Source organism: Apium graveolens, chromosome 6 (genome assembly GCF_009905375.1).
Source record: "Apium graveolens cultivar Ventura chromosome 6, ASM990537v1, whole genome shotgun sequence".
NCBI classification, from domain to species: Eukaryota; Viridiplantae; Streptophyta; class Magnoliopsida; order Apiales; family Apiaceae; genus Apium; species Apium graveolens.
Window position 1 is genome coordinate 2,421,285 of NC_133652.1, and position 27,726 is coordinate 2,449,010.

Below are 27,726 nucleotides of genomic sequence, written 5' to 3' on the forward strand. Positions count from 1 at the left end.
TCTACGAGAAAGTGTTAGGAATATGTGTATTAGGTTGATGATAAGTTAAACAAAACACTTAAGTAGAAATCTAGTGTTTGTAGCCTCAACGGATAAGACCATTTTGGCTATCCGTTGAAGGAGTAGCTTTACTTAGAAATAAGTTTAGTATTGTAGCACATTTCATTCTCTGTATTTAAGTTGTAATTCTTAGATGTTGTGGGAAATTATCTGTCATGTTGACTACTAGTGGATATGCAAATAGGAGGGCTAATTGTAAATATTTCATGCCTTGTAATTTTGTATAAGTGAAGTAGTATCAACTGATATTAAAGGCCTTCAACGGATGAGAAACAAAGCTTCAACGGATGTCTCTAAAGCTTCAACGGATAACATCCATCAACGGATGAGTGCTTCAACAGATAAAGCTTCAACTGCTAATGCATCATCGGATAAAGCTTCAACGGATAAAGCTTCAACGGATAAAGTCATCAACGGATGAAAGCTTCAACGGATGCTTAGTTCAATATCAGTTGATAGTGACAATTTATAAGCTGACAGAGGCACATGGGTTGACAGAGACAAACTGGAATGTGGCAGCCTCTAGCAGGAATCAAGAAAATGCAGCATTTCTATTCTGGTGCAAACTAGGAACTATTCAAAGATTCACAGCTAAACCTAAATTGCATTGGATAGAGAAATAAAGAAGAAACATGTGAAGAATCTTTTAATTGTATTTTACAGTTTTGTCTTCACTTGTAAACTTGGTGATATATATAAACCAAGTAGCAGCTAGTAATTAGGTGTGAATTTTCCAGAGCTGTTTAGAAAAATCCAGAGAGAAAATCATCTAGTTTGTACTAGGACGCAGCTGTGATTTAATTCTTTAAATCACATATTTTCTGAAATAACACATCTCTGGAGGAACAACAAATCCACCAGAAAAGTTTTTAAGTTCTTTGTGTTCTTTACATTTGTGTTTGAATATATATTTGTCTGTATTAGCTTCAAGCAATTCACACACATTTGTTCATTAAAACACTTAGCCTTAGAAACTGTTCAAAACTTGAAAAAGTTTTGAGATTTACATTCAACCCCCCTTCTGTAAATCTCATTGTTAGTCCACTAGGAATAACATAAAGAATTCAAGGATGGGAGAAAATATATATTTCAAAAGGAGGTAAAGAAATACTGATTAAAACTGTAGCTCAAGCACTACCTAACTATGCCATGAATATGTTTGTTACCTCAACAGCTGTGTATAGACATGGAGAAAATGCTGAATAAATTCTGGTGGAAGGGATCAAATAATAATAGAGGGATACACTGGCTAAGTTGGGAGAGAATGTGTATGAAAAAAATCCCTGGGAGGATTAGGTTTTCGAAAACTACAGGACTTCAATAAAGCGTTACTTGGTAAGCAAGGATGGAGGTTGATTGTCAATACGGATAACATGGTGAGTAAGGTATATAAAGCACGATATTATCCAAATGGATCCTCTCTGCAAGCAAAAGTGGGTAACAATCCGAGCTATATATGACAATCAATCTTGGAATCTCAAGTCCTTTTAAAACAAGGTACAGTTCGCAAAGTGGGTAAAGGAACATAAATTGACATCGTGAAGGATCATTGACTTCCTGGACATGAACCTTACATTCAAACAGTCCACGAAGCCTTACAAGGTAAAACAGTTGACTAACTGATGAGCCTGGATCATCCAGGTTGGGACATCGACCTTATCCATGATATTTTTTAGGACAGAGATATTCAGCTAATACTATCAATCCCATTGAACACAGCAGAAGTAGATACTTGGTTCTGGAACAAGGAAAAAATGGGCCAGTACACTGTGAAATCAGCATACGCTTTACTTCAAGAAGACAGAAATGCAAGTCATGAAGCAGATGCTGAATGGTGGAGAAGAATGTGGAATCTAAAAGTACCGCTAAGAGTACAACACTTCATTTGGAGGGCAGTGCGAAACGTACTACCAACTAAAGATCAGCTAACTATGAAAAGAGTCACAATGATTGAATTTTGTCCAGTATGCAATGAAAGCAAAGAGATGGTATATCATTTGTTGGTGTCTTGCCCTTTTGCAGGGCTATGCTGGAAGGAACTAAACATAACAGTGCACAACAATGATCTTAACTGCTTCAGTACTTGGATATCTACAGCCTCTCAACAATACAGCACCCGTAAATACCATGAAATCATCATGACGTGCTGGATGATCTGGAAGAATAGAAACGAGATAGTATGGAACCAGAAGAAATCGGAGTTTTCAGAAGTATGCAAGTTGGCAAAACTAACTCTTAACCAATGGATATATACTCAGGATATGTCGTTTGATCATTCTCTTGGTTTTATGAGCCAAGAGGACGGCAAAGAGTATTGGGAACACCCACATGAAGGAAAGGTTAAGATCAATGTCGATGCTGCATTATTTGAAAGTTCAAACTCGTACTGTCTGTCCATGGTAGCTCGTGATCATGCAGGGGAATTGATAACTGCTAAATCTAGCTGCAGACAAGGAAATGTAAGTCCTGAGTTAGCTGAAGCACTGGGCATAAAAGAAGCGTTAAGTTGGATTAAAGAAAACTCCACACAACCAACTGTGGTCGAGACAGACTGCTTGGCCATTGTTCAGGCGATCATATGCTCTTCTGTTACTCTTTCTTACCTTGGTCGAGTGGTTGAAAAGTGTAAATCATTAGTGTCCGAATTAAAAGCTCGTCAAGTGACGTTGTATTTTGTAAAACGTTCAGCGAACAAATTGGCTCACTTTCTAGCGAGACAAAACAGTTTCATAGCTGATCGTATTTGGAATAGGGGAAATATCTCCCCGGAATTCTATCATGTTATGAAAAGTGATTTGAAGTTTTAATGAAATTTTCAATTTTCTGGCAAAAAAAATATTAAAACTATTCTCATAGGTTCAGGGTTCAAATCCCGTCAACAACATACTATATTTAAACTTTTATATTATTTATTTTAACAATTTCTACGAGTTTAAGATTCGAGTCCCGTGAACAACATATTATATATATTATATTATTTATTTTCAGTAAAGTCTCAAATTATCATACAAATATATATTATTATAATTTATTATATTCTTCAATTTATTTTTCAACTGTAAAAAATCTATATTAATAATTTTAAGATAAAATATATTATTAAAAATTATTCGAATGTTAAAAGCAATCTGTATATCGCACCACTAATAGATAGGTATATATAAATTAGATGCTACCACTGAGCTGCTGAGAAGGGGATCATGGTCACCCATAATCTGACACTCCGTCCGCCCTGGCCTTCTCTCTATACAGTCCCAGATGTTTGCTTAAAGAGTGATTGGTATATAATATAAATAATTAAATTGTAATTATATGTTGATTGTTGTATACTCCCTCTGTCTCATTAAATTCTATGCGTTACTTTTCGGCACGCTTTTCAATACTCCTTTAAAACATAGCTTCATTATTCTTTTTTTTCTTTTTTTTTTTTCTGAATAAAAGTTTAAACATAAAACTTTTTTAAAAAAAACATTATGATACTATACTTTATAAAAGTCTCGAAATACGCGCGAATAGTAAATGTATAGATTTCGGTGGGACGGAGGTAGCAGTAAATGTTTAACAGGACTCCTGCAAATTTGTATATATATATATTATTATTATTTTATTTTCTTTTGCTATATATATATATATTATTTGGAGTCAAAGACTGATCCAAACTTTTTCCCCGCACTGTGGGCTTATTTGTTTTACATGATTTGGAGGATAGTTTTTCATAGTATCATTTTGTAAAATAGATTATACATTTTCACATCATAAACCGTTTAAAAATTTCAATATATTTTTTTTGGAGAAAGTGTCCCCGTTGATCCCTGTGTTAATTATTCAAGTTTGATAACTTTGAATATTTTTTCAAAAACATTATTTAACTGTTAACCACTCAAGAGCATCTCCCGTATTTATTAGTTAAAATGATTGGTTAAAAAATATAAAATTTTTATTATCAAAAATTTACAAAATTTGTAAAAAAAAAAAAAATCTTATATGGGGTTGGCTATAATAATTACCTATAACTTAAAAACAGTATATTATAATTATTTCAAATTGTTATAAATAAAATATCATATTTTAATACGGTAATACATGATGGCATTTGATCAGAGATTCAATAAATATGGACAACATGAAGAGGTTAGCTATATTTTTCAAGGGGAATGTCCCATCCGAGTGTCTACTGTTTTACAAAATCTCTATTATTTATATTTATATTTATGATTTGTTAGCTATACTTTTAGCTAAATGTAATCTTACATTGGAGATGCGCTGAACAGCTCTGATTATACCTATTTTTAAAAATGGAAAAACAAAAAAAGACCTCTGCTGGTTGATTTTAGGAAGATTGCCCGAGATTAAGCGACTTTTTTTGTCAGAAATGATTAAGCGATTTAGTAATATAAAATTTAAAGATTTTTTATAATTGCAGTCACGTCCTTTGTGTTTAAATAGGAAATTTATTGTGATTTTTGTGTTATTATATTTGCTTGTACAAGAATCATGAAGTATTAGCAAAATTATGTCGGGATTTAAATGATTGTTACGAACAATACTTATTTTGTTAGTATATATATATGATCTTGTTTGGTATTACTGTTGCACATAGTTACAGTCGTTTTTTTCCTGAAAAACTGTCTCATATATGTTTGGTAAATTCTATAATGGTGCTGTCTGGAAATAGGGTTATCAAACGGATAATTCGGATACGGATACGCCTATATCCGTATCTACATCCGTAATCGTCAGATTCAAATATGGAAAATATCCGTTCTATTTCGAATACAGATTTTATCCGGTTTTTTCGAATATGAATGCGGATATTTCGGACGAATATAATATTTTTGATGGCCTTACCATATTAAGGATGATTTTAGAACATTTTTTACGATTAAACTCAAATGATATATTTATATATGTATAAAGTATGTGTACAATAATGTAAAATTTGTATAAATGTAATATTTAATGCATATACACACACTATAAACTAATTGAATAAATCTTAAATTATATATAATTATATATTTATATAATTTAAATATCATATACTTATTTGATTTCAGATTCGAATATCCCGGATTGGGATACAGATAATATTTGATTTATTTCGAATACAGATAATATCCGTTTTTTTCTCAAATACGAATATGAATTTTTCGGATTGATATCGGATTTTTCGAATTTTTTTGACAGCCCTACTGAAAAAACGCTTTTGATCTAAAATTTGCTGCTAAAACATGTCCTTCCAAAATTTTAGAAAAAACTGTTTTCAGCTTTTGTAAAAAATAGCTATTAGTTTCACTATCAAACCATCTTAAAAATATTATTTTTATATATTATATCTCAAAATATGTGTAAATTAAAAAAAATTACCAAACAATCATCTAATTTTTTTGACAACATTTTTTCTCACAGTACAACAGTTTTCAACGGCACTCCAACCTGACTCCTCATGAATTCATATTATACTCGCCTAAATAATCTGACTCTATTCTTAATGAATAATAGCATTTTCTAAATTTTAACAAACACCACCCCAGTGGCCCAATTTATTTCAAGAGGGGATGGGATGTGCCCTTAACACATCAATATTAATCGATGCCTAACAATTTATATCCTACTAATTATACGATTAAGTTTTTTTCTCGAAAAATTATCAAATATATTATTTTTTTTTCTAAAGTTAATTTTCAATTTTATAAATTTCTGAGGTTTTTTACAAAAATATGATTTGTAACAATAAGCGATTATATCTACAACTTATTTTATATTCTTGTACAAGTATTAATTTTTTTTTTGTTGAATTTGAAATTAAATCAATTGTATTTTTAGTTGTAAAATCATTTTTTTAAAAAAAAAATATGAATCATATTTTTGTAAATTAAAATTTAAAAAAGTCATATTGTTACAAAAAAATAAAAACTTCAAAAATAAGTATTTCTAAAAAAATCTCTTTTTTTTCCTAATCTATAAGATTAAATATAGACATGAATTATCTTGTTGAATTACTTTAATATAATGAAATTTTTATATTTAATACTAATATGAAATTAAAGATATTAACAATCATAAAAGTGCATTGACAAACTTGTCCGACACAAATAGGAAACGTTTTTACGAACGGAGGGAGTACTGGTAAACGTATTATTAATGATAATCTAGTCCCTGTTAATGAAAATCTAGTCCCTGTTTCTGCTGTAATTAATTTCCCGCTTGCATTGCTTTTTGATGTCAACCGCTTAGCTGTTCTCATTTTTCTATTTTCAGTTTGATTAAGGTCTTTTTACAACTGAACACGGTTGGATAGTTCAAGTGATTAAAAGTTTATCAGATGGTGGGTTCGATCCTCAAGGTATTTGTCAAAAAAAGGTATCAGGTGCTATATACTCCCTCCGTCCCGCTGGATTCCTTATATCGGAAACGGCTCGGGGATCGATACTCTCGTAAATCATGACTGTCTAAATAATTTTAAATAATTTTTTTAAGTAAAAATATAATCTTTGAATTTTTATAATAGAAAATAAAAATTCTAAAAATAAATTATAAAATTATATTTTATAATAGTTTTAATGTAAAAAATTCAGTGATACGGTGTGAATAGTATACAGGACATATAACATTGTGTACATTAAACAAAAACACGTGGGCACTGGGCTTCCTGTTCACTATATTGATTCATTCTAGCTGTATAATTTGCAAGTTTAAATTGAAGTCTAGGGGATCAGCCTGATCATAAAATGCAAGTATTTTAGGCATTTTTTCGCTGAAATTCGAGAAGTTTCTCTTTTTTTTAATAAAATTAAATTATAAATAATATTTTTTAATAAAAATTCACATAATAAATCATAATATATAGATTTTATTTAAAATTTAATAATAATTTTAACCTTAATTTAAATTAATACTTATTTTTAGTATCAATAATAAACAAAAATAATATTATTATAATAAAATAATATCACGATAAGTAAAATTAAATCATTTAACAAATAAAAAATTGAAAATAATAATATATTATACATATTTTAATATTTATTTGAAATATTTATACATAAAATATTGTTTTTAGTTGAGATGGATGGATAATCAAATTGAGAAGCAAGAAAAGGTGTAATTAGATATTTTTTTTTCTTGGCAGAAAACACTGTATGTAATTTGCTGGAGTCAATACAAAAGGAGAAAATGCCCAAAATACCTATTTTTGAGGTAGGAAGGCCTGATTTACCTATATTCGGTATTATGGCCCTAAGTACCCATGACATGCGCTATCAGATAACGCGTGTCTTATTCCTGTTATTAACACCTCCTCCTTGGTATGTGACCCGATGCTACAATGATATACCCCACAGGAAAAATATGCACATTATCCCTCATGTTTTTACACTCTTTTTCAAAATCATATACTTGCTACCGTATTTGCTGCGATTCCTGCTATCCTTGCTGCTGTTCATCTACTCTTAATCATCGATAGGGTTTATACATAGTATCTAGGTTTATATTCAATTTGGGGATTTTGGTTATATGTTTGTTTAGGATATAGAGGTGTTTATATACTTCCTTTCCAATTAATTAACAATGATTTCAATTGACAATTTAGAGTTGTGTTTCACTTTCATGTCCGTGACTTCAAATTGAGATTGCTGCACTTATCTTGTTGATTTTGTTTGTGTATGCTAGTACTCTGTGTTCTTAACAAGTCATGCGCATCGTGTGATGCGGTTTTCAAAAATGCGTGTCTGGTAGGTATAAAAGGCCGCTGCTCCCGCATCTCAGCATATTGGGCCACTATTTCGGTAATTTAGGCACAAAAGGCCATCACCCAAATTCAGCGGAGATCCCCGTTTTCGCGGGGCGTGAATTGAGAAGTAAAATAATTCCCGTTCAAAGATCGGGACGGATTCGGAGATTGATTTTGGATTCGAGGATCGGAAGCGGATAGCATTTCCCCACAACGAAGTGAGTCGATGACAATCCTGATCATGACAATTTTTATATCAATAGACAAGGAGTAGAGGTAACAGTATAAATAAATTCCCACTAGCATAGTTTTTAAAGTCAACTGCTCAGCTCCTGTCAAAAAAATTCAACTGCTCAGCTGTTCCAATTTTATTTTATTTTCTTGCTTAGATTATTTTAACCGGTTGATAGTTCGATGACCGTATAGTCCGTTTGAGTGAATTTAATATTTTAATATAATGATTTTGTATGAATAAAGTATGAAAACCAAAATGTAACCAAAAGGTTAAACAGGTGAAAACAAAAATTTAAAATGAGTTTGCTATGTGGCTTGAATCCAAGCTAAACGCCTCAAATTGATATTTATATTTTTCAAAAATACTGCTATTTGAACAAAGAATTTTTATTTATTTTAAGATTATTTTTGAGAATATATAATTTATTTTAAATAACTGAACTGAAGTTGTCGTTTAAGTTCTCAATTTTTTTGAATAGTTTAAAATCCGAAAGCAATCCAAATTAAAATTCTTTTAAATTTCTAAAAATGTGATTTGGTTAAATTCAAAATGAAATATGAAACACAAATTTCCAAAATAATTACTAATAAATTAAGAAATATTTAATATGTGATTTTTTTAATATATTTGGTAGCTGTACCCATGGTTATAAAAATCGGTAATCGGTACTAATCGGTTTAGGTACCGATTAGGGATTAATCGGCAAATCGGGGATTAATAGGAACAAAAATCGGATATATTTAATTATTTTAATAATATTTAATATATTTACCTTATTTATTATGAAATACATATTTCAAAAATAATTTATAAATATTAATCGGATTTCAAAAAATAGATCAGTCAAATATTTTTTAAGAATTAATCGGAGATTAATCGGAGATTTTTTTTAAAAATCGGGATTTTTAGAAACTGGCTTTACCTAGCTGACAACATTGTATTAAACAAAAACACGTGGGCACATGGGCTCCCTGGTCACTCTCCAGAGTAAATTGACTTACCACCCTCCAATTCCAATAATTTGTATATAAATGGTCTTGCACATAGGACAATGAAATGTATTACTTCCCTCCACCCCTAAAAACGTTTTCTATTCGTTTTAGATACATTTGCCAATTCATATTTTTTATTATTAATATATTTAATTTCGTATTAGTATTAAATATAAAAATTTCATTATATTAAAGTACACATACATACGAATTCAACAAAATCACTCATGACTATATTTGATCTTATAAATTAGACGTAAATTAATAGTCAATCGCTTACCATGAACAATGTCAAAAGTCAAAATAAAAAACTTATTATGAGACGGCGGGAGTATTAAAAACATCATTTTTGAGAAAACCGTGAGATGATATAAAAGAAAAAATATAATTTAGCGAGAACAACTATAAAAATTGATAAAGTTGTGGAATGGGTCGATATTATATTTAATGTATAAAATGCATAAAATAGGTGGAGAGGAAAAAAGCAGTGGAGGTAAACTTACACATTTTGTTCACTTAATTTATGGTTAGGTAGAGTTGAGACTTAATCAATGGTTAGGTAGAGACAAGGATATTATATATTTATATTAGCTGCATCATTTTTACAAGTTTACTAAATTTAAAGTACTCTAGTGCATGAGCCTGAGCCCTGATCTATGAATGCAAGTGCTTCTGTCAAGAAAAAGTATATTTACACTTTCTCAATTTGATTATCCGCCAATCTCACATGGATTCTGACTTGTATAAAGCTATCACTTGCGATGACATTGATGCGTTAAGGGAGATGGAGAAGAGGCTTAAGGTGGGTGATCAATTGACACCTACAAATAGCACGGTGCTTCATATTGCTTGCCAATACGGGAGTATCAGTTGCGCAAGAGAGATTCTAAGTGTGCATGAATCTCTACTTTTGAAGATCAACTCCAGAGGTGAGACTGCGCTTCATCTAGCAGCAAGCCAAGGACACTTTGATGTGGCTGTAGCACTCATTGACGCAGCCAAGTCTTCGAAGCTACAACCTAACACATCATTAAGTGTCGCACAAATTCTTATAAGGACGGCTAATGTGGAACTTGAAACTGCCTTGCACGCGGCTGTAAGCTTCAAACGCCAGGACGTGGTTGAATTGCTACTAAAACAAGATCCACGCTATTTATATCCCAGAAATAAATATCACGAAACTCCGCTCTACTTGGCATCTTTTAAGTGTGAGTATCACATGATTGATACAATTCTAAAGATTTGTCCATTGTCAACCTTTGAGGGTCCTGATGGAAGAACAGCTCTGCATGCTGCAGCTATGAATCGTTCTGGATATGGTGCGTATCTCTATGTTCCCCCCAACTTGTTTGCTAATGCATGCTAATTGATTTACTAGAGTTGTTTACAATTTAATCACTAATCTTTGCTAGTGTGCTAATTGAGTAACTCTTTTATTTTTTTTTAAAAAGCTCTGCTCTTTTCTTTCAAAATATTAATCCATTTAAAAATAAATTTGTTTTAGAGCACTTCAATTTTTTAAAATTATTTTTTATATAATTTTCTAACATTATCCTTTAGTTTACATTTCCAAGATGAGGTCGATATAATATCTTTAGTTTAAACTACTTGATAACCATTGCGAAACAAGGCCCGAAATTAAAAAATAAAATGCTACGGACCCAAAAATTGTTATAATTTTTTTCCCAAATACTTTATATACGATAGGTTTCCTCGTAGTAATATGGGATCCCGCGTACATTTATATGAGCTCACAAATTACATTCTGACATGTGTCATGTCATTTTGTAACTATTTTGGTGCAAATTTTGGGTTACTTAGAATTACTCAATTAAAAATATCAAATTAGTATTTGTTGATAATTGGACCTCATAATCCGTGCGGAATACGGATAAAAATTAAAATATTAATATCAAATGTTAAATTGATAATTGTAAAGAATGAATAAATAAATGTTTTTAAATTATATAGTTAAAAAGATCGAGCTCAGTGTAGTTATGAAATTCCACCGTATTACTAATAGGATTCTTTTATGAAACGAATTGTATAATTATCTTATTAACCATACATCTTTATTATTTTACATGATTTAATATTACTTAATACTACTTGATAATTATCTTTTCCATATAACTTATTTAATATTAATTAACTATTGATAAAATTGTTTTTCAAATTAAAAGTAAAGAAGTGTTATTTAACTTAATTTAACATTATTTAATAAAATCTAAATACAACTCATAAATTCGTTGTTGTTAAAAAATATTTTTTTAACTCAAAAGTAAATAGGCGATGATATGGACACTAACAAATAGTTAAACCAATGATTTTTGGTTCAGATTTAAATAAATATCAATAAATTCATTTACTATTGTTTAATCATTCCTAAAAAATATTTTTCGATTTAAAAGTAAATCAACGTTTAAATGGACACTAACTAATATAAAACAAAGTCTACAGAAAGTAGAAGTCAATTAACTTTCTAAAAATATTTATATAATTATTATTTAGTGAGTATCAAAATTTTGATACTTTCGTACTTTTGGTACTTTGATTTTATCATGTGATTTTACTTATTAAGTTTTTAATTAATATGCAATATTCTCATAATTCTGTTAAATAGTTTATTTATATTACCTAATTATTGATAAAATTTATTTTTCAATTCAAAAATAAATTGATGTTATTTTAATTCTACTTAATTAAATTTAAATACAATTCATAAATTACTTAAAAAAATTAATTTAAAAGTAAATAAATATTTTTCAATTTAGAAGTATATAGATGTAAGTGTTTCTGTCTATGTTAACTAAAAGAAGATGAATTTGATGGAGAATAGGACTCGTGTTGATAGATAAGGCATGCTTTTTTGACAATAAATAACGTTTTCATTGAAGAATTGTATCCAAAATACAATAATCATCGAAAAAGTAATCTTTCCTTCACAAAATTTATCATCTAATCCAAGGTTATGCAGAGAGATGACCCTGGAAACTTAGATAATAAAACCTTAATGTCCGAACAAAAAAACCCACAAAAAAGGGCTCGTTAAAACCTCACAAGTGTAAAACCCTACGCGGAAAAACTCAAGGAAGATTGCCCTACAAAAATTACATTTCATATAAATTAATACAATTCAGTGTTTTCGGATAGTTGTAAGAAATCTCTTATGTCATCCAAATTTGTACTTAAGTTGCCTTGTAGTCCGAGACCCCTGATTATATAATTGTGTTTTAACGTCTAATAACTTTTCCAACCATCCTGAAAATCAAAACAAAAATACAAGAAAATATTTTAAGAGTAGTAAACAACATTGCATTCGATAATAATTTATCAGAAGAAAAACGAATGTACAAATAAGTCGTTAAAAATATAATAAGATAATCTTTAGTTAGACCCAAAACAAGAAAATAATATAATATACACAAAACAAGCCAACAAGATGGTGACCCTAAAAGTTCAAAATTTATGTCATAAAAAGGTCAGCCCCACTTGCAACCATGGTTGAAATAAATGATTTTTAAGACACATAACATACTAGCATAATTTTAGTAAAAATTTATATATACGTAATAGAAGCAATTAAAATCAGTAAAAATCAAAATAATAGTTACCAAAAAAGCAGATTCTTAATGAGATTTAATTAAAATAAATAATATTAACTAATAGCATAATTAGCGTGTAAATTAAAACCATCATTTTTAGTTATCAACTAAAAGCGGAGGAACATTTTCTCCAAACTATGAATAATCATTTGTTTTGAAAATTAAGCTCTCCTGATATATTAACCCCTACGCCAGTTTCGATGCAAGAAATCTCGATCTTCCAAAAAACATATAATTCTTTTCAACTAAATCAATACCAAAACACACAAATATTTTAAACAAAACACACTAATACCCCAAAAGATGGGACAACCTTGATAATAAGGTGCAAACAAGATCCCCACCTGAAAAAGATGTTTATTCGAAACTTTTAAAAAACTGGAAAATAAAATAGGCGATGGAGGAGTGAAAGGGATGAAATGATCAAAGAGGATTGTAAATCTGCGTAATGGAGACGAGAAAGGGTGATTAGAAGCCTAGATAAAAAACAAAGTCGACTCTCATTAGATTGAACTAGTTGGGCTCTAGATTACTGGAATTTTAAAGTGATAGACCGAATAACTCATTGGGCTCCCACGTAATTGGGCTAATAACACACAAAATATGTCAAGTAGTATTAATTTTTTGTTTAAGATCACTCAGATAAGCCCTTGTTTAGTTTCATATTCGAAAATAGACTTTTTGAATGAACGATGTAATCAACATAGCTGAATAAGTCTTTACTTCTTCCTTGACTGGAGATGTGGAATAACTAGTGTGCAGATAATTAATTAACGAAAGACTTTCAATCTCACAGGAGAATAAAGATTCAATCTCACAGGAGAATAAAGAAAGTAACCTATAATAGTGTAGCTCAAGTTATGCTAGAAGATAGGTTTCAACATGATTTAGTTTTTGTGCCCACCTGCCTACATTCACGATTGGAAAAATATTACTCCATGGGGTACGGAGTTTAAGAAAAATGATAAAATATTGGAGAAAAATTAAAAAAGTGAGTAAAGTAGTGGGACCGATTAATATTATATGTATAAAGTGGGTTAGTGGAGAGAAGTATTGGATGTAGTTATTTTAAAAATTATAAAAATCTTACCATTTTTGGAAAGTTTTGAAATATAAACAATTGAAAGGGACATCCAAAAAAGGAAAGGGTAAACAAATGGGCGACAGAGGAAGTATATATGTTGTAAATCTCACTAACAAATATAGCAACATAGAAACAAGTGTATAAAGAATTTAGCAAGTTTAGGCCAATACCACAGTTAACAAAACAAAACATGCAGGTAAACAAAATCAGTAACTGAAATAACGAAGAGAGAAAGAAAGATGTACCCGAAACCATAGCTTTTAACAGTGACTGAAATAAAGGTTCACAGATACAAAATGCCAAGAAAATTGATCACAGCTGAGTCACCAGGCCTTGCTCGAAGTCCTGGCTGCTCTTGAAGAGAATATTGCCCCTACCTAGCCTCTATTTATAGGAGAGGAAAAATGAAACTGTCAACACACTTAATGTCTGAATTAAACTGCTTCATTAATGAAAAAATCAAAACTGATCAGATTTTGAATTTAAATTATTTGTAACAGCTTTTCACATTAACACCCACATTATTATCAGAACTTAAGTTAAGTTCTGATTTTATTCATCAGTTCTTAAGTTCTGATTCTGATATCAGAACTTGTTACAGATCAGATTGGCCCGGCCCGGGGCGTGGCGGGGCGCGCGTGTGTGTGCGCGTGAAGCACACAACAACATAATGGACCATCACACACCTTAGTAGTTGTATACTACTCATGTGGGTAATACCATATAAAGCACACACCCTCCCTTATTTATTTCAATGTGGGACAAACATTCTCAAATTTTCCAAGCTTTTCCAAGCTACTTTCAACTCTCATTTCATATGAATTTCATTAAGAAAATTCTTAAAACCATACATGAAAATTTAAGTTCAAATATCATTGAACAATTTTCAATCATTAGATTTTAGGATTAACATCAAGAACATAATTAAATTAAGCTCTAAAATCCTAATTTTCTAACAATCCCCCACAAATCCATACAGAAATGTGATCAATTTCCCATCATGACTTGTTTTTCAGAGTCGGTACCCTTCCGGGTTTGAACCCTCCTAATTCCTCTACTTCAATGACTATCGGACTCAGATGGAATGTTTCACCTTGAATCTTAATCCGTTTAGTATAACCATATTCCATAGACGACGACAAGTCAAAGGTTATGGTGCCAATCTACGGCTTTGAGACATTAATGGTCATGTCTCGATCCTGTTCGTCGAATGCTTCAAGGATTAACCCTATCCTCTAATTGTGACCACACAATTACATTCGCTTAGCTGGGCATCTCCAGAGATATACTGCCTCTATCTCGTCAAATGACTTGATCCCATTCAGAGTTTTAACACTCTTGCTTTTCTGGCAGTGTCAGTACCTTCTAGGTTTACAGGGGATAGACTCAGATACTATAATATCATCTATGTAGCAAAGGTACTACCAACTCATCCTTACAGCTTGTTATTACCCATTGAATACACTTCGAGGGATCTCCTCTCATGTGTATTGGGTTCCCACTGTTGATGAATTATGATGGGTTGACAGTCCCATCCCCAACCTTGACTTAAGGACCACTGCAGGTTCCAGTCCTTTAGTAAGAGGATCAGCTATATTATTCTGAGTTCCTATGAACTCTATAGCTATGATCCTATCAGTCACAAAACCCCTTATAGACTTGAGTCTAACTTGGATGTGTCTCTTAGTTTTAGCATTATGCTTTTTACTGCTAATCTTGTCGATAGTTGTTCGACTATCACAATGAATAGCAATAGTAGGAAGCGGTCTGCTTACTACAGGTATTACAGACATAAGTCCGTATAACCATTCAGCCTCCGTCCCTGTGGCGTCAAGTGCACACAACTCAGCCTCAAAAGTAGACCGAGTAACTATAGTCTGTCTGCTTGACTTCCAGGATATTGCTCCACCAGCCAAGGTGAACACGTATCCAGTCACTCCATTGGAACCAGACTTCTTAGCTATTCAACTTGCATCACTGTACCCTTCAAGCACACCGGGAAATCTTCTGTAGTGTAAACTAATGTACATTGTGCCTTTTAGATATCTAAGTACTCTATCAAGAGCATCCCAATGAGTTCTGTTTGGACAACTTGTATATCTAGCCAATTTAGACACAGAATATGAAATATCTGGTCTAGTACAGTTAGCAAGATACTGCAAGCTCCCAATAATCTGAGAATACCTTAACTGAGACACAGGCACTCCTGAAGTATTCTTGACAAGGGCAACTTTCGAATCATAAGGTGTACTAGCGATTCTACACTGTGAATAACCATATTTCTCAAGTATAAATTTCTCTATATAATGAGATTGAGTCAAGGTTATTCCTTCAGTGGACTGAATCAGTTTGATTCCAAGAATCACACTTGCCTCACCCATATCCTTCATTTCAAAATGTCTTTTCAAGAATTCTTTAGTCTCGTTAATAATCTCAATATTAGTTCCAAACAATAAAATGTCATCCACATATAGGCACAAAATAACACACTCATTACCTTTAACTTTAGCGTAGACACACTTATCACTTTCATTAATCTTATAACTGAAAGGCAATATAGTTTCATCAAACTTTTTATGCCAATCTCTGGGAGCTTGTTTCAAGCCATAGATGGACTTGATCAACTTACATACTTTCCTTTCATTACCTGATGCAATAAATCCATCAGGCTGATCCATATAAATCTCTTCTTCAAGTTCACCATGAAGAAAAGCCGTCTTTACATCCATCTGATGGATGATAAGACCATGGACTGAAGCCAATGCTATAAGCATTCGGATTGTTACCATTCTTGCAACCGGAGAGTATGTATCAAAATAATCAATTCCTTCCTTTTGCTTAAAACCCTTAGCTACCAATCTAGCTTTGTACTTATCTATTGAGCCGTCAGGGTTCAACTTCCTTTTAAAGATCCATTTGCACCCAATAGTAGAACACCCAGGAGGGAGATCAACCAACTCCCATGTTCCATTAGAAACAATAGAGTCAATTTCACTCTTGACAGCGCCCTTCCAGTGCCTTGACTCAGAAGAATCCATAGCTTGCCGGAAAGTTAAAGGTTCGTCCTCGATATTGTAAGTGATGAAATCACCTCCAAAATCCTTGACTACCTTTGCACGCTTACTTCTCCTTGGTTCCTCTAGTTCCTTAGGAATAGAGCTACTACTAGGTTCCGCCCCCACATTTGTCATCTTTTCCACATGATCAGGAATAGAACTTGATGTGTGAGTAGGATCTTCCTCAGAAGTCGTTTCAGGTATTCCAGTCTTCATAGGGTAGACATCCTCAAAGAATGTCGCATCTCGAAATTCAACTATCGTGTTTGCCACTATACCATCTATGTCAAATTTTAACACTAAAAATCTCATAACTGTAGTGGTTTCAAGATAACCCAGAAAGATACAGTCAACAGTCTTTGGACCTAGTTTCTTTCTCTTGTGTTCAGGAACAAGCACCTTAGCAAGGCACTTCCACACACGAAGATACTTAAGACTAGTCATCCTGCCTTTCCATAACTCCAAGGGTGTTTTATTCATGTGTTTCAGAGGGACTCTATTCAAAATATGGCAAGCCGTATTTAGAGCCTCCCCCCACATGTATTTAGGCAACCCAGAGTTAATAAGCATACTATTAATCATATCTTTAAATGTTTTGTTCTTTCGCTCAGCAACCCCATTAGACTCAGGTGTGTATGGTGGAGTAACTTCATGAACTATACCATTGTTTGCACAAAATTCATTAAAAGCATTACTCGTATACTCACCACCTCTATCAGATCTCAATCTTTTAAGTAGCTTACTAGTTTGTTTTTCTACTTCAGTTTTATATATAATGAATTTACTAAGTGCTTCATCCTTATGTCTAAGTAAATAAACATAACAGTATCTACTACTATCATCTATAAAAGTAATGAAGTATCTAAACTGGTCCTTGGTCAACACACCACCAAATTCACAAATATCAGTGTGTACTAAATCTAACAAATCTGAATCCCTAACAACGTTATAAAAATGTTTCCTTATCTGTTTAGCAGACACACATACTTGACATTTAGAATTCTTTTCTATGGTATATTTTGGAATCAACTCTAAGTTCATCATGTTTTTAAGAGCACCAAAGTTTAAATGACCTAGTCTAGCATGCCATATATTTGAGGATTCAATACAGTTAACAGTAGGAATAACATTATTATTCAAATTTCCCAAAACGGGATCCGCATTAATAACAAATAAACCATTTGACAAGTAACCCTTGCCAAAGAATGTACCAGTGTGAATAAGAACTACTTTATTACACTTGAACGAAATTTCAAAACCACTAGAAACTAAACAGCTTCCACTTATTATATTTCTACGCATGTTGGGAACATGATGCACTCTCGTCAGAGATAGAATACGTCCTGAAGGAAACTTCAGATCCACGTTTCCAACTCCATGTACTTGAGCAACACTAGCATTCCCCATCTTCACAGTCAGGCTATGACTCTGTTGATAAGATACAAATAAACTAATATCAGCACAAATATGTACATTAGCTCCAGTATCTATCAACCATTCATTTGACAGATAGGTAGAAAATATCACAGGGTTGTAGGATACATACCGGTCAACGTCGGTTTCAGAAGCCGTAGCCTCACCAACAACCATGTTCACTACAGGCCCACTTGCGGTTCCAAGCACAACATTTGCTTGCGCTACCTCGGTTTTCTTCGCTTTCTTCGTAGGGCAGTCCTTACTCCAGTGCCCAACCTTCCCACAAGACCAACATGGTTTGTTTGCCTTGGGTTTCTTGGCCTTGTCCTTGTCACTCTTAGGTTTATTACTATTAGCTTTCTTAGCAAAAGCCTTCCTCTTTTGTCCTACAGTTGCTATATTTACCTTCGAGGTACCGTGTTCAGTTGGCATCACATGTCCCTGTTTGGACTTGTGTTGTTCTTGCACCGAGATGTCCAGCATAAGGTTGGTCCAGGTGATCTCTCCTTTCTGTCTTTTCAGGGAGAGAGAGAACTCTTCCCAAGACTTCGGGAGTTTTTCAATCACACTCATCACCTTGAACTTCTCCGGGAGATTCATTCCAGACTCCTTCAAAGCATGCACTATCATCTCGAACTCATGCACCTGCTCAGTCATGGACTTATTGTCCACCAGCTTGAACTCGAGGAACCTTACCACAGAATACTTTTCTAGACCTTGTGAGTCAATATTATGTGTCTGGTCCAGCTTCTCCCATAAGAGTTTTGCAGAGTAGGCATCAGAAGAATAGACATCAAACAAAGTGTTTGTTAGTGCCGCCAGAATGGCCGCCCTAGCCACTCCATCCTTCTCAGCCCACTTCGCAAAAGCCTTAACTGTGTCAGCCTTCTCTTGATCCACTACTGGTTTCTCATATTCCACAACCGGCCACAGACCCTTTATAGTCAGCCACAACTTCATCCTTTTCTGCCAGCGAGAAAAGCCAATGCCACCGTTGAATTTCTCCGGTAAACCGGTTAGTTCAACAGCCTGTGGGAAACTATAGGTGGTCCAATCAATGGCCTCAGCAGTTACACCCGAACTGCTACCACCACCAACGATAACCTCACTTTCGTTAACCATTATGCTAAATTCTATATAACTAATATTCTATTCAAGAATGTTGTAAATCTCACTAACAAATATAGCAACATAGAAGCAAGTGTATAAAGAATTTAGCAAGTTTAGGCCAATACCACAGTTAACAAAACAAAACATGCAGGTAAACAAAATCAGTAACTGAAATAACGAAGAGAGAAAGAAAGATGTACCCGAAACCATAGCTTTTAACAGTGACTGAAATAAAGGTTCACAGATACAAAATGCCAAGAAAATTGATCACAGCTGAGTCACCAGGCCTTGCTCGAAGTCCTGGCTGCTCTTGAAGAGAATATTGCCCCTACCTGCTGCGTTTGGGATGCGCACAATATCTCCACCAGGATAAAACAGCTTGGAGTTTATGTTAACAGCAGCAACAAAAGCTCCACTTCGACCAACACCTCAGTCGCCGGAAAAATATCAGCACTTCAGGACTTTTGGGAGAGAAATGCAGAGAGGTTGAAGAGAAGAGAAGAGAATGTAGTGTGTATATATCTTATACATTCAGTTTAGCCTCTATTTATAGGAGAGGAAAAATGAAACTGTCAACACACTTAATGTCTGAATTAAACTGCTTCATTAATGAAAAAATCAAAACTGATCAGATTTTGAATTTAAATTATTTGTAACAGCTTTTCACATTGTTCTGATTTTATTCATCGCGTGGCGGGGCGCGCGAGTGTGTGTGTGCGCGTGAAGCACACAACAACACCATGGACCATCACACACCTTAGTAGTTGTATACTACTCATTTGGGTAATACCATATAAAGCACACACCCTCCTTTATTTATTTCAATGTGGGATAAACATTCTCAAATTTTCCAAGCTTTTCCAAACTACTTTCAACTCTCATTTCATATGGATTTCATTAAGAAAATTCTTAAAACCATACATGAAAATTTAAGTTCAAATATCATTGAACAATTTTCAATCATTAGATTTTAGGATTAACATCAAGAACATAATTAAATTAAGCTCTAAAATCCTAATTTTCTAACAATATATTCTACAATCATTGGGATCCCTAATAGAGTACAAGTCGTCAGGTATATTACATTGAACAACGCGACAATCTGACAATTATTGACAAGAAAATACAACAAATCAATAACGAAATAAATACGAAGGCACCAAAAAAATATAATCAGAGACTGCAATTAACAAGAGAAAAAAGAAATTACTTAACTCTATAGAAGCTTTATCAAACTCTAATAAAATAGAACAATTGATCCGGTTATCCCTTGAAAATGCAACTCTAAGAGGTACCCTATCCATCCTCATAAATTAAATTTTAATAAAATTGGGAAAAAAATTAAATCCAACACACTTCTAGTTCCTCCCTAGAAACTTAAGAGTTTCAAAACTTTCCTCATTATTGAGGAGCATATTTGTCTCCTAAATCAATATTATCTATACTCTTTATTAATAAGTATAACTATATTTTATTGCAGCACAAAATTACCAAAATACTGAAGTACCAAAAGTATAAAATTTTGGTACTTACCATATAATTATATAACTAATTTTAAAAATTTATATTATAAATCACAACTACTAACACAAATTGACTTATACCCTCTATAGACTTTATTTCACGAATTGACTTATAATCATTGTAGACTTTGTTTTATATTAGTTAGTATTCATCCAATTATCGATTTACTCTTAAATTGGAGAATTTTTTTTTAACAATAACTAAGTAAAAGTAAATGACTTTATCGATATTTACTTACTTTTAAATGAAAATTATTGGTTTAACGATTGTATTTGTTAGGTTTAACGATTGATTTGTTAATCCCATGGTCTATTTACTTTTAAATAAAAAATATTTTTTTAACAGTAACAAATTTATGAGTTATATTTGGATTTTATTAATTAATATTAAATTAAGTAAAATAACATATATCTACTTTTAAATTGAAAAATAATTTTAATCAACAATTAATTAATATTAAATAAACTATATTGAAAAAAAGTTATAAGATAATTATCAAATAATATTAAATTATCTAAAATAACAAAGATGTTTGGTTTATAAGATAATTATACAATTGTTTTCATAAAAGAATCGTATTAGTAACAAAATTAACATGTTAGATTTCTGTAACAACTAAAACAACTAGATGCAGAACTAGAACTATAAGTTAAAATTTCATAACTATTCAATTTATTTTAACTACATAATTTAATAGTATTTATTTTTTATAAATTCTCATCAGGTTCAATTTATTTGATATTATTATTTTAATTTTGATCTATGTTTTGCAAATTATGAGTTTCAATTCTCTGCAAATACTAATTTGATATTTTTAATTTTTTTGAAAAAGATAATTATCATGTAATATTAAATTATCTATAAAAGTAAAGATGTTTTATTGCATGATAAAAGTACCAAAATACCAATTTGAGTACCAAATTTTGATTCTCACTTGATAATTATATGATTATTTTTAAAATTTTATAACATTAAATCTCAACTATTAAAACATATTGAATTCTATTTTTTTTAAACTTTATTTTTTATTAGTTAGTTTCCATCCAAGCGTCGATTTACTTTTAAACTGAAAAACAATTTTTAACAATAATTATGTAACAGTAAATGACGCTTTATTGATATTTATTCACTTTTAAACTAATAAAATTATTGATTTAACCATTATATTCGTTTGTATCCATTACAACGTATATTTACTTCTAAGTTAAAAAGTTTTTACAACAACAGACTCATGAGTTGTATTTATATTTTATAAAGTTATACTAAAGTAATTAAAATAATATCTCTTTGGTTTTAATTTGAAAAATAATTTATATTAATAATTAAATAATATTAAATAAATTATATTAAAAAGATAATTATTAAGTGACATGAAATTATTCAAAATAACATAGATGTTTGGTTGATATAATAATTATATAATTCGTTTCGCAAAATGATCATATTAGTAACAAAGCTATAACAGGTAAGAAAACTACTAGGTGCATAACTAGAACTATAATTTGGATTTTTATAACTACATCTGAGTTCGATTGCTTTTAACAAAATATATAAATAATATTTATTTATTATATATTCTCATTAGGTTCAATTATTTATAAGTATCAATTTAATATTTTATATTAATATTTTAATTTTGATCCTTGTTTCGTATGTGTTATGTGATTCAATTTTCCGCAAATACTAATTTAAAATTTTAATCTCGATCCGCGCAACATCAACTAGTATTGATAATTTAATATATAAATTTTCCTCTAAAAACTTGCACTATTTCCCTCTTTTTTGTTCATGTCATTCATTTTTGACAAAAGTTATTGAAGTTGAACCATTTATTTACATCTTAAATGACTTAAAGAGCCAATATGATAATAATAATTTTAACAAGGAGTTTGTGGAGCAATTCTTTGAAGTTGCTTTAAGCCCGAGGAGGAAATGTTTATGAGAAGGAAATTTTGGTTCATAAATATTTGAGGAACACTTAAAAATTGTTGGAGCTTTTATGTATTTTATTTCAATTTTAATTTGGAAGTTAGTTGGAGTTGCTTTTTTTAGATTATAATAGATGACGGGGGAGGGAGAGGGAGTGGAGAGAGACTCTAGACAATGAGACCGTACTTGAGTCCCCGAAAATAACAAGCATCTCCGATAGGTTTTAGCTCACTATTATGTAGTATAATATATATTTTGACTCTGAGTGATTTAAGGTAAATTCATAATCAACAATATTTCTATGGCAAAATGGACTTATAAGACAATATGTAAAATTTGTTAAATATATAAGTAATTATACTTTGATGTTATTGGCTATAATGACTAGATATATTTTAAAAATAATATGTTATTAAAATTTTATATTGTTATAAATATGGCCGGCAATTTCGTACACGACACGATAACACGACATGAAAACGACACGAAATTAACGAGTTTGGTTTGATATTTTTGGTACACGAACACGAAATTACACGAACATGAAAATACACAGATGAATTTAGTGTCGGTTTTGGGTTTACACTTGGGTACACGACACGAAACGAAACTACACGAAATAAATAAATATTTAAATAAATTTATCAAAATTATGTGAATACATATATCTTACAATAATATTTTACATATAATATTTACAGAAAATAGATATAAAATAGATTCATATTTAAATTTCATAAGACTTGAGCCTTTATGACTTATTGACTTAACACTCAACTAGTAAAAACTTAATATTTAAATATATATTTTATTTATCTTTATTTTTATTATTAATTTTAAATTACACGAAACACGACACGAAACGTACACGAAATGAAGGTACACGAACACGAAATAAAACGAATCCTTAATAGTTCGGGTTTAGGTTAGACATTCATGACACGAAATATGAAAGTACACGACACGAAAGTACACGAAACGAACGAATTGTTAGCTCTAGTTATAAATAGAATATATTACTTCAATATGGTAATAAATGATTAATTTTTTTTTACGGATTTCTTACGGGTTTCTAGTGATTCAACAAATATATCCAACATCATGAGGTTGACTATATTTATAAATAAGGGGAATGTACCATTCAAGATAGATTTTTTTTATACAATCTCTACATTTTTTATTTATAGTATGTATTAATGATTTTTAGCTAAGGATTTTATGTGGTTGGAAATGCGCTTATATAACAGAAGTCTAACAAATTAGATATCCTATCCCATGTCCTAACTTAAAATTTAAGAATTTTGACTCAAAAGACACTTTTATCATCCCTTATATTTAAAAAATTACTAGTCATTCCTTATTTTGTTTTCACCAATAAAATCATTTTTTCCTAATATACATCTCGTTTTCATAATTATTATTACATTTATAACTAGTAAATATATATAAGAAGTATTGTTGCAGTTGACCTATCAAATAATATCCTACGATAAAAAAAAAATATTTTTAAGAAATATTCTAATATTGGACTTATTCTAATATTAGTTAAAAGAGTGACTAATACTTCTTACAATTGAGGAGATATAAGAGAATTTTAGTAAATTTAAGAGTTTAAGTCTGCTGGAGCAAAAGAGTTGCCATTCTCTTCAGATTTGAAATTAAGAGCCATTATGAAGAACTTATTTGAGATGCTCTTAAAGTGTCATTTTCAGGTAAGTGTAAACTTGATATCTATTTACATTTTGCATTTTGCTAAGATTGCACTTGTCATTTAGGGTAATAGCACATCATATTTATATAATTCATAATCATTTTATGTATCTCACAAAAAATTATGATGATAAATCAGAATGCATGAAACTTCTGTTGAATAAGAGGAAAGATCTTATAAAGATAGCAGACAATCATGGATGGACGGCATATCATTACGTGGCATATAATGGTATTTATGAAATAGTAAAAGATTTAGTACGTGTAGACAAATCTGTGGGCTATCTGGTAGAAAAAGAACACAAGAGAACAGCTCTTCATATTGCAGCATATAGCAATAAGATTGATACGTTGTGGGAACTTGTAAAATGCTTTCCAGACTGTTGGGAGGTTGTAGATGGAAACGGCCAAAATATACTGCACATAGCCTTAGAGCAATACATTTCAAATCCTCGAGCAGCACACACTGTGAGATTTATAATTCGTCAAGGTTTTAAAGCAAGCAATAATCTTCTGAATCAAAGAAACAATGATGGAATTACACCTCTCCACATGATAGCAAACTCGGAATGTTATGTTGAGCAGCTTACAGATCCGACCAGAGCTGATTGGGTAGTAGACTGGGATGTAGTAGACAAGAATAATGACACTCCTCTAGACGTACTTCATGACAGATATATGACCGATGTATACGATCGTGGTTTACCTAATCAGGTAAAAGTTTTTCAAAACTCAAGTTACCTTCACTTTGTAAATAGGGTTAATTTTCTAATTGCTAAAGTTGTGATAATGTTTTTCCCTTTATTTATCTGTTTCACATTTTTAAAACAAAATACAAATGTTGAAAAAGATGTTAAAAATCAGTAAACAAATTTGAGTAACTAGATCCCAGAAGTGTACAAAAATAACATTTAATTATATGTTTATCTCGTCCATTGCAGGCGTTGGTACGAAGAACCCGCAATGGAGTTTTCCTTGAAGATAATTCGAGCTTACTGGAAATATTTCTAAGAAAACAGTGTGGCAGGAGGAGAGAACAGGATTTGAAAAAATTGGAGTTCTTTAAAGGGAAAAACGACATTGAAAAAGTAGAAGAGTATAGAAGAGCGATCAACACACATATGATAGTGGCTGCACTCATAACCACGGTAGCAATAACAGCAGGATTCGCCATGCCAGGTGGCTTCGACGGAAACGAAGGACCAACTCAGGGATCTCCAATTCTTATAAAAAAGACTGCTTTCAAGATTTTCATAGCGACAGATACAATAGCCCTGTTATTCTCACTGTCTTCGTTATTTCTTTACTTCATAGCAACATGGTTTGAGGATGTCTCTTCAATGGAAATTACCATCCTGGTCTCTGCAGTGCTCAACATATTTTCAATTACATCAATAATGGTGGCTTTCATTACAGGGACTTATGCTGTGCTGGCTCCCTCGCCAGGAATCGCAGTTAGCGCTTGTGTGATCTCTTCCTTTTTCTTTCTCCTTATTCTCTACACGTGTGCTAGAATAGTTAGACGTGTATATTATGTTATTCTCTCGTGAGAGACCAAGTTCAATGTTAGGTGTAAAATGATTATACCTATTGCTATAATTTGGCACCAAAAATATTTTTCTGTGCTAAAATAGCTTTTGCACTCCAATGATAATTCTATTTTACAAGTAAGAAATTTCATATTTAACTACCATTTTATCCAACTCATTCACTTTAATTTAAAATGTACCACTTTATACTTCATTAATTATTAATTATTTGATGATACAACAAGAATGACTATAACCATCTTTAATCCTATATATATATATATGACTAAGTATTCATTTATTCATCCATGTACAGTTATGCATTGAAGTTAGTTTTATAATCTTGATCTCATATTATAACTCTAAAATTAAATATAACGACGCATTAAATGGACTTGCTCTAACAGTAAAGATGAAAATTCATGATTTAGGAGGAGGTAGATACTCATTTGTGTTTTATCATAAGATGGATTTGCAGAAGGTCATAGATGGTGGACCTTGGTCGTTTGAACAAGCAATGCTGGTATTTCATCAGTTACAGGAGAATGAGGATCCGTATATGGTTAAACTGCAAGATGTGGAGATGTGGGTGCAGATTTATGATGTTCCAATAGGGTGTCTGTCAGAGAATATCCTAAAGAGTGTTGGTATGTCACTAGGTAAATTCATTAAGACAGATGCAGCAGCTTTTGATGACATGTGGAAATCGTATGCGCGAATCAGAGTGGCATTAAACGTGGAGAAACCATTGAAGAGGAGAATGAAAATTAAGAGGGAAGGAGCTCAATGGAGTTGGATTAATTTCAAGTACGAGAGGCTTGGCACATTATGCTTTGTGTGTGGACTCTTAGGTCATTCAGAACGTGACTGCAACATTGTATATGCAAATCCAGACAAGGTGATTGATAAGGCGTATGGTGCATGGCTTAGAGCTCCATCAAGAAACATGAAAAATAATGCTGGATCGAGATGGATACGTACTGCAAATGATGGTGATAATAGGCGGGGGAGTACAGGAAAGCAAGTAGAGCCGTCGAACGTCGTACAGGGAGGCGATCAGGAGCTGGAGAAATTCATGAAAGTAGATGGTATTATCTGTTAGAAAAAATTGGATTATTAGATCATAGTTTTATTATGTTCTTGATGATAATCCTAAAATCTAATAATTGAAAGTTATTCCATGATATGTGAACTTAAACTTTCATGTATGGTTTTAAGAATTTTTCTTAATGAAATCCATAGAGAATTAAAGTTAAACTTAGTGGATTGAAAGAGCTTGAAAAAAAAGAGAATGTGTTTTGTCCCACATTGGAAATAAATAAAGGGGGCATTGGCTTTATATAGTATCACACACATGGGTAGTGTACAACTACTAAGGTGTGTGATGGTGCATTGTGTTCTTGTGTGATTCACACGCGCCGCCGCCCCGCCACACACCGGACCGGGTCGAAGGGCGATTTGGGCGAATGTCTCGGCGTCTCGCGCACGCGAGGCGACCTGGGCGAGGATTTTATTTATTTGTGTAATTTAATATTTCAATTAGAATTTATATATCAGTTTGGGCTGTGTTATAACTGTTGGGTTGGGTTCGGTTTCCGAATTGGGCTAAGTCACTTTGAAAGTGGGCTTATTCAGATTCATTGAACCTGGACATTTGACAAATAGCTTTGTAACTGATATATATTCAAATTAAAATTAAATCTGAAATAATGTGAGGAATAATGAATAAGCTGTTACAATTTTA

At 31.8% G+C, this 27,726-nt stretch overlaps 1 protein-coding gene across 1 annotated transcript; it reads left to right on the top strand.

Annotated features, from left to right (window-relative positions):
• The first annotated feature begins 9,705 nt into the window (after nt 1-9,705).
• On the top strand, nt 9,706-26,003 carry LOC141663921 (protein ACCELERATED CELL DEATH 6-like). Its single transcript, XM_074469767.1, has 3 exons — nt 9,706-10,338; nt 24,593-25,167; nt 25,395-26,003. The coding sequence occupies exons 1-3, from the start codon at nt 9,747-9,749 to the stop codon at nt 26,001-26,003; spliced, it is 1,776 nt and encodes a 591-aa protein (XP_074325868.1). The 5' UTR covers nt 9,706-9,746.
• The last annotated feature ends 1,723 nt before the right edge of the window (nt 26,004-27,726 follow it).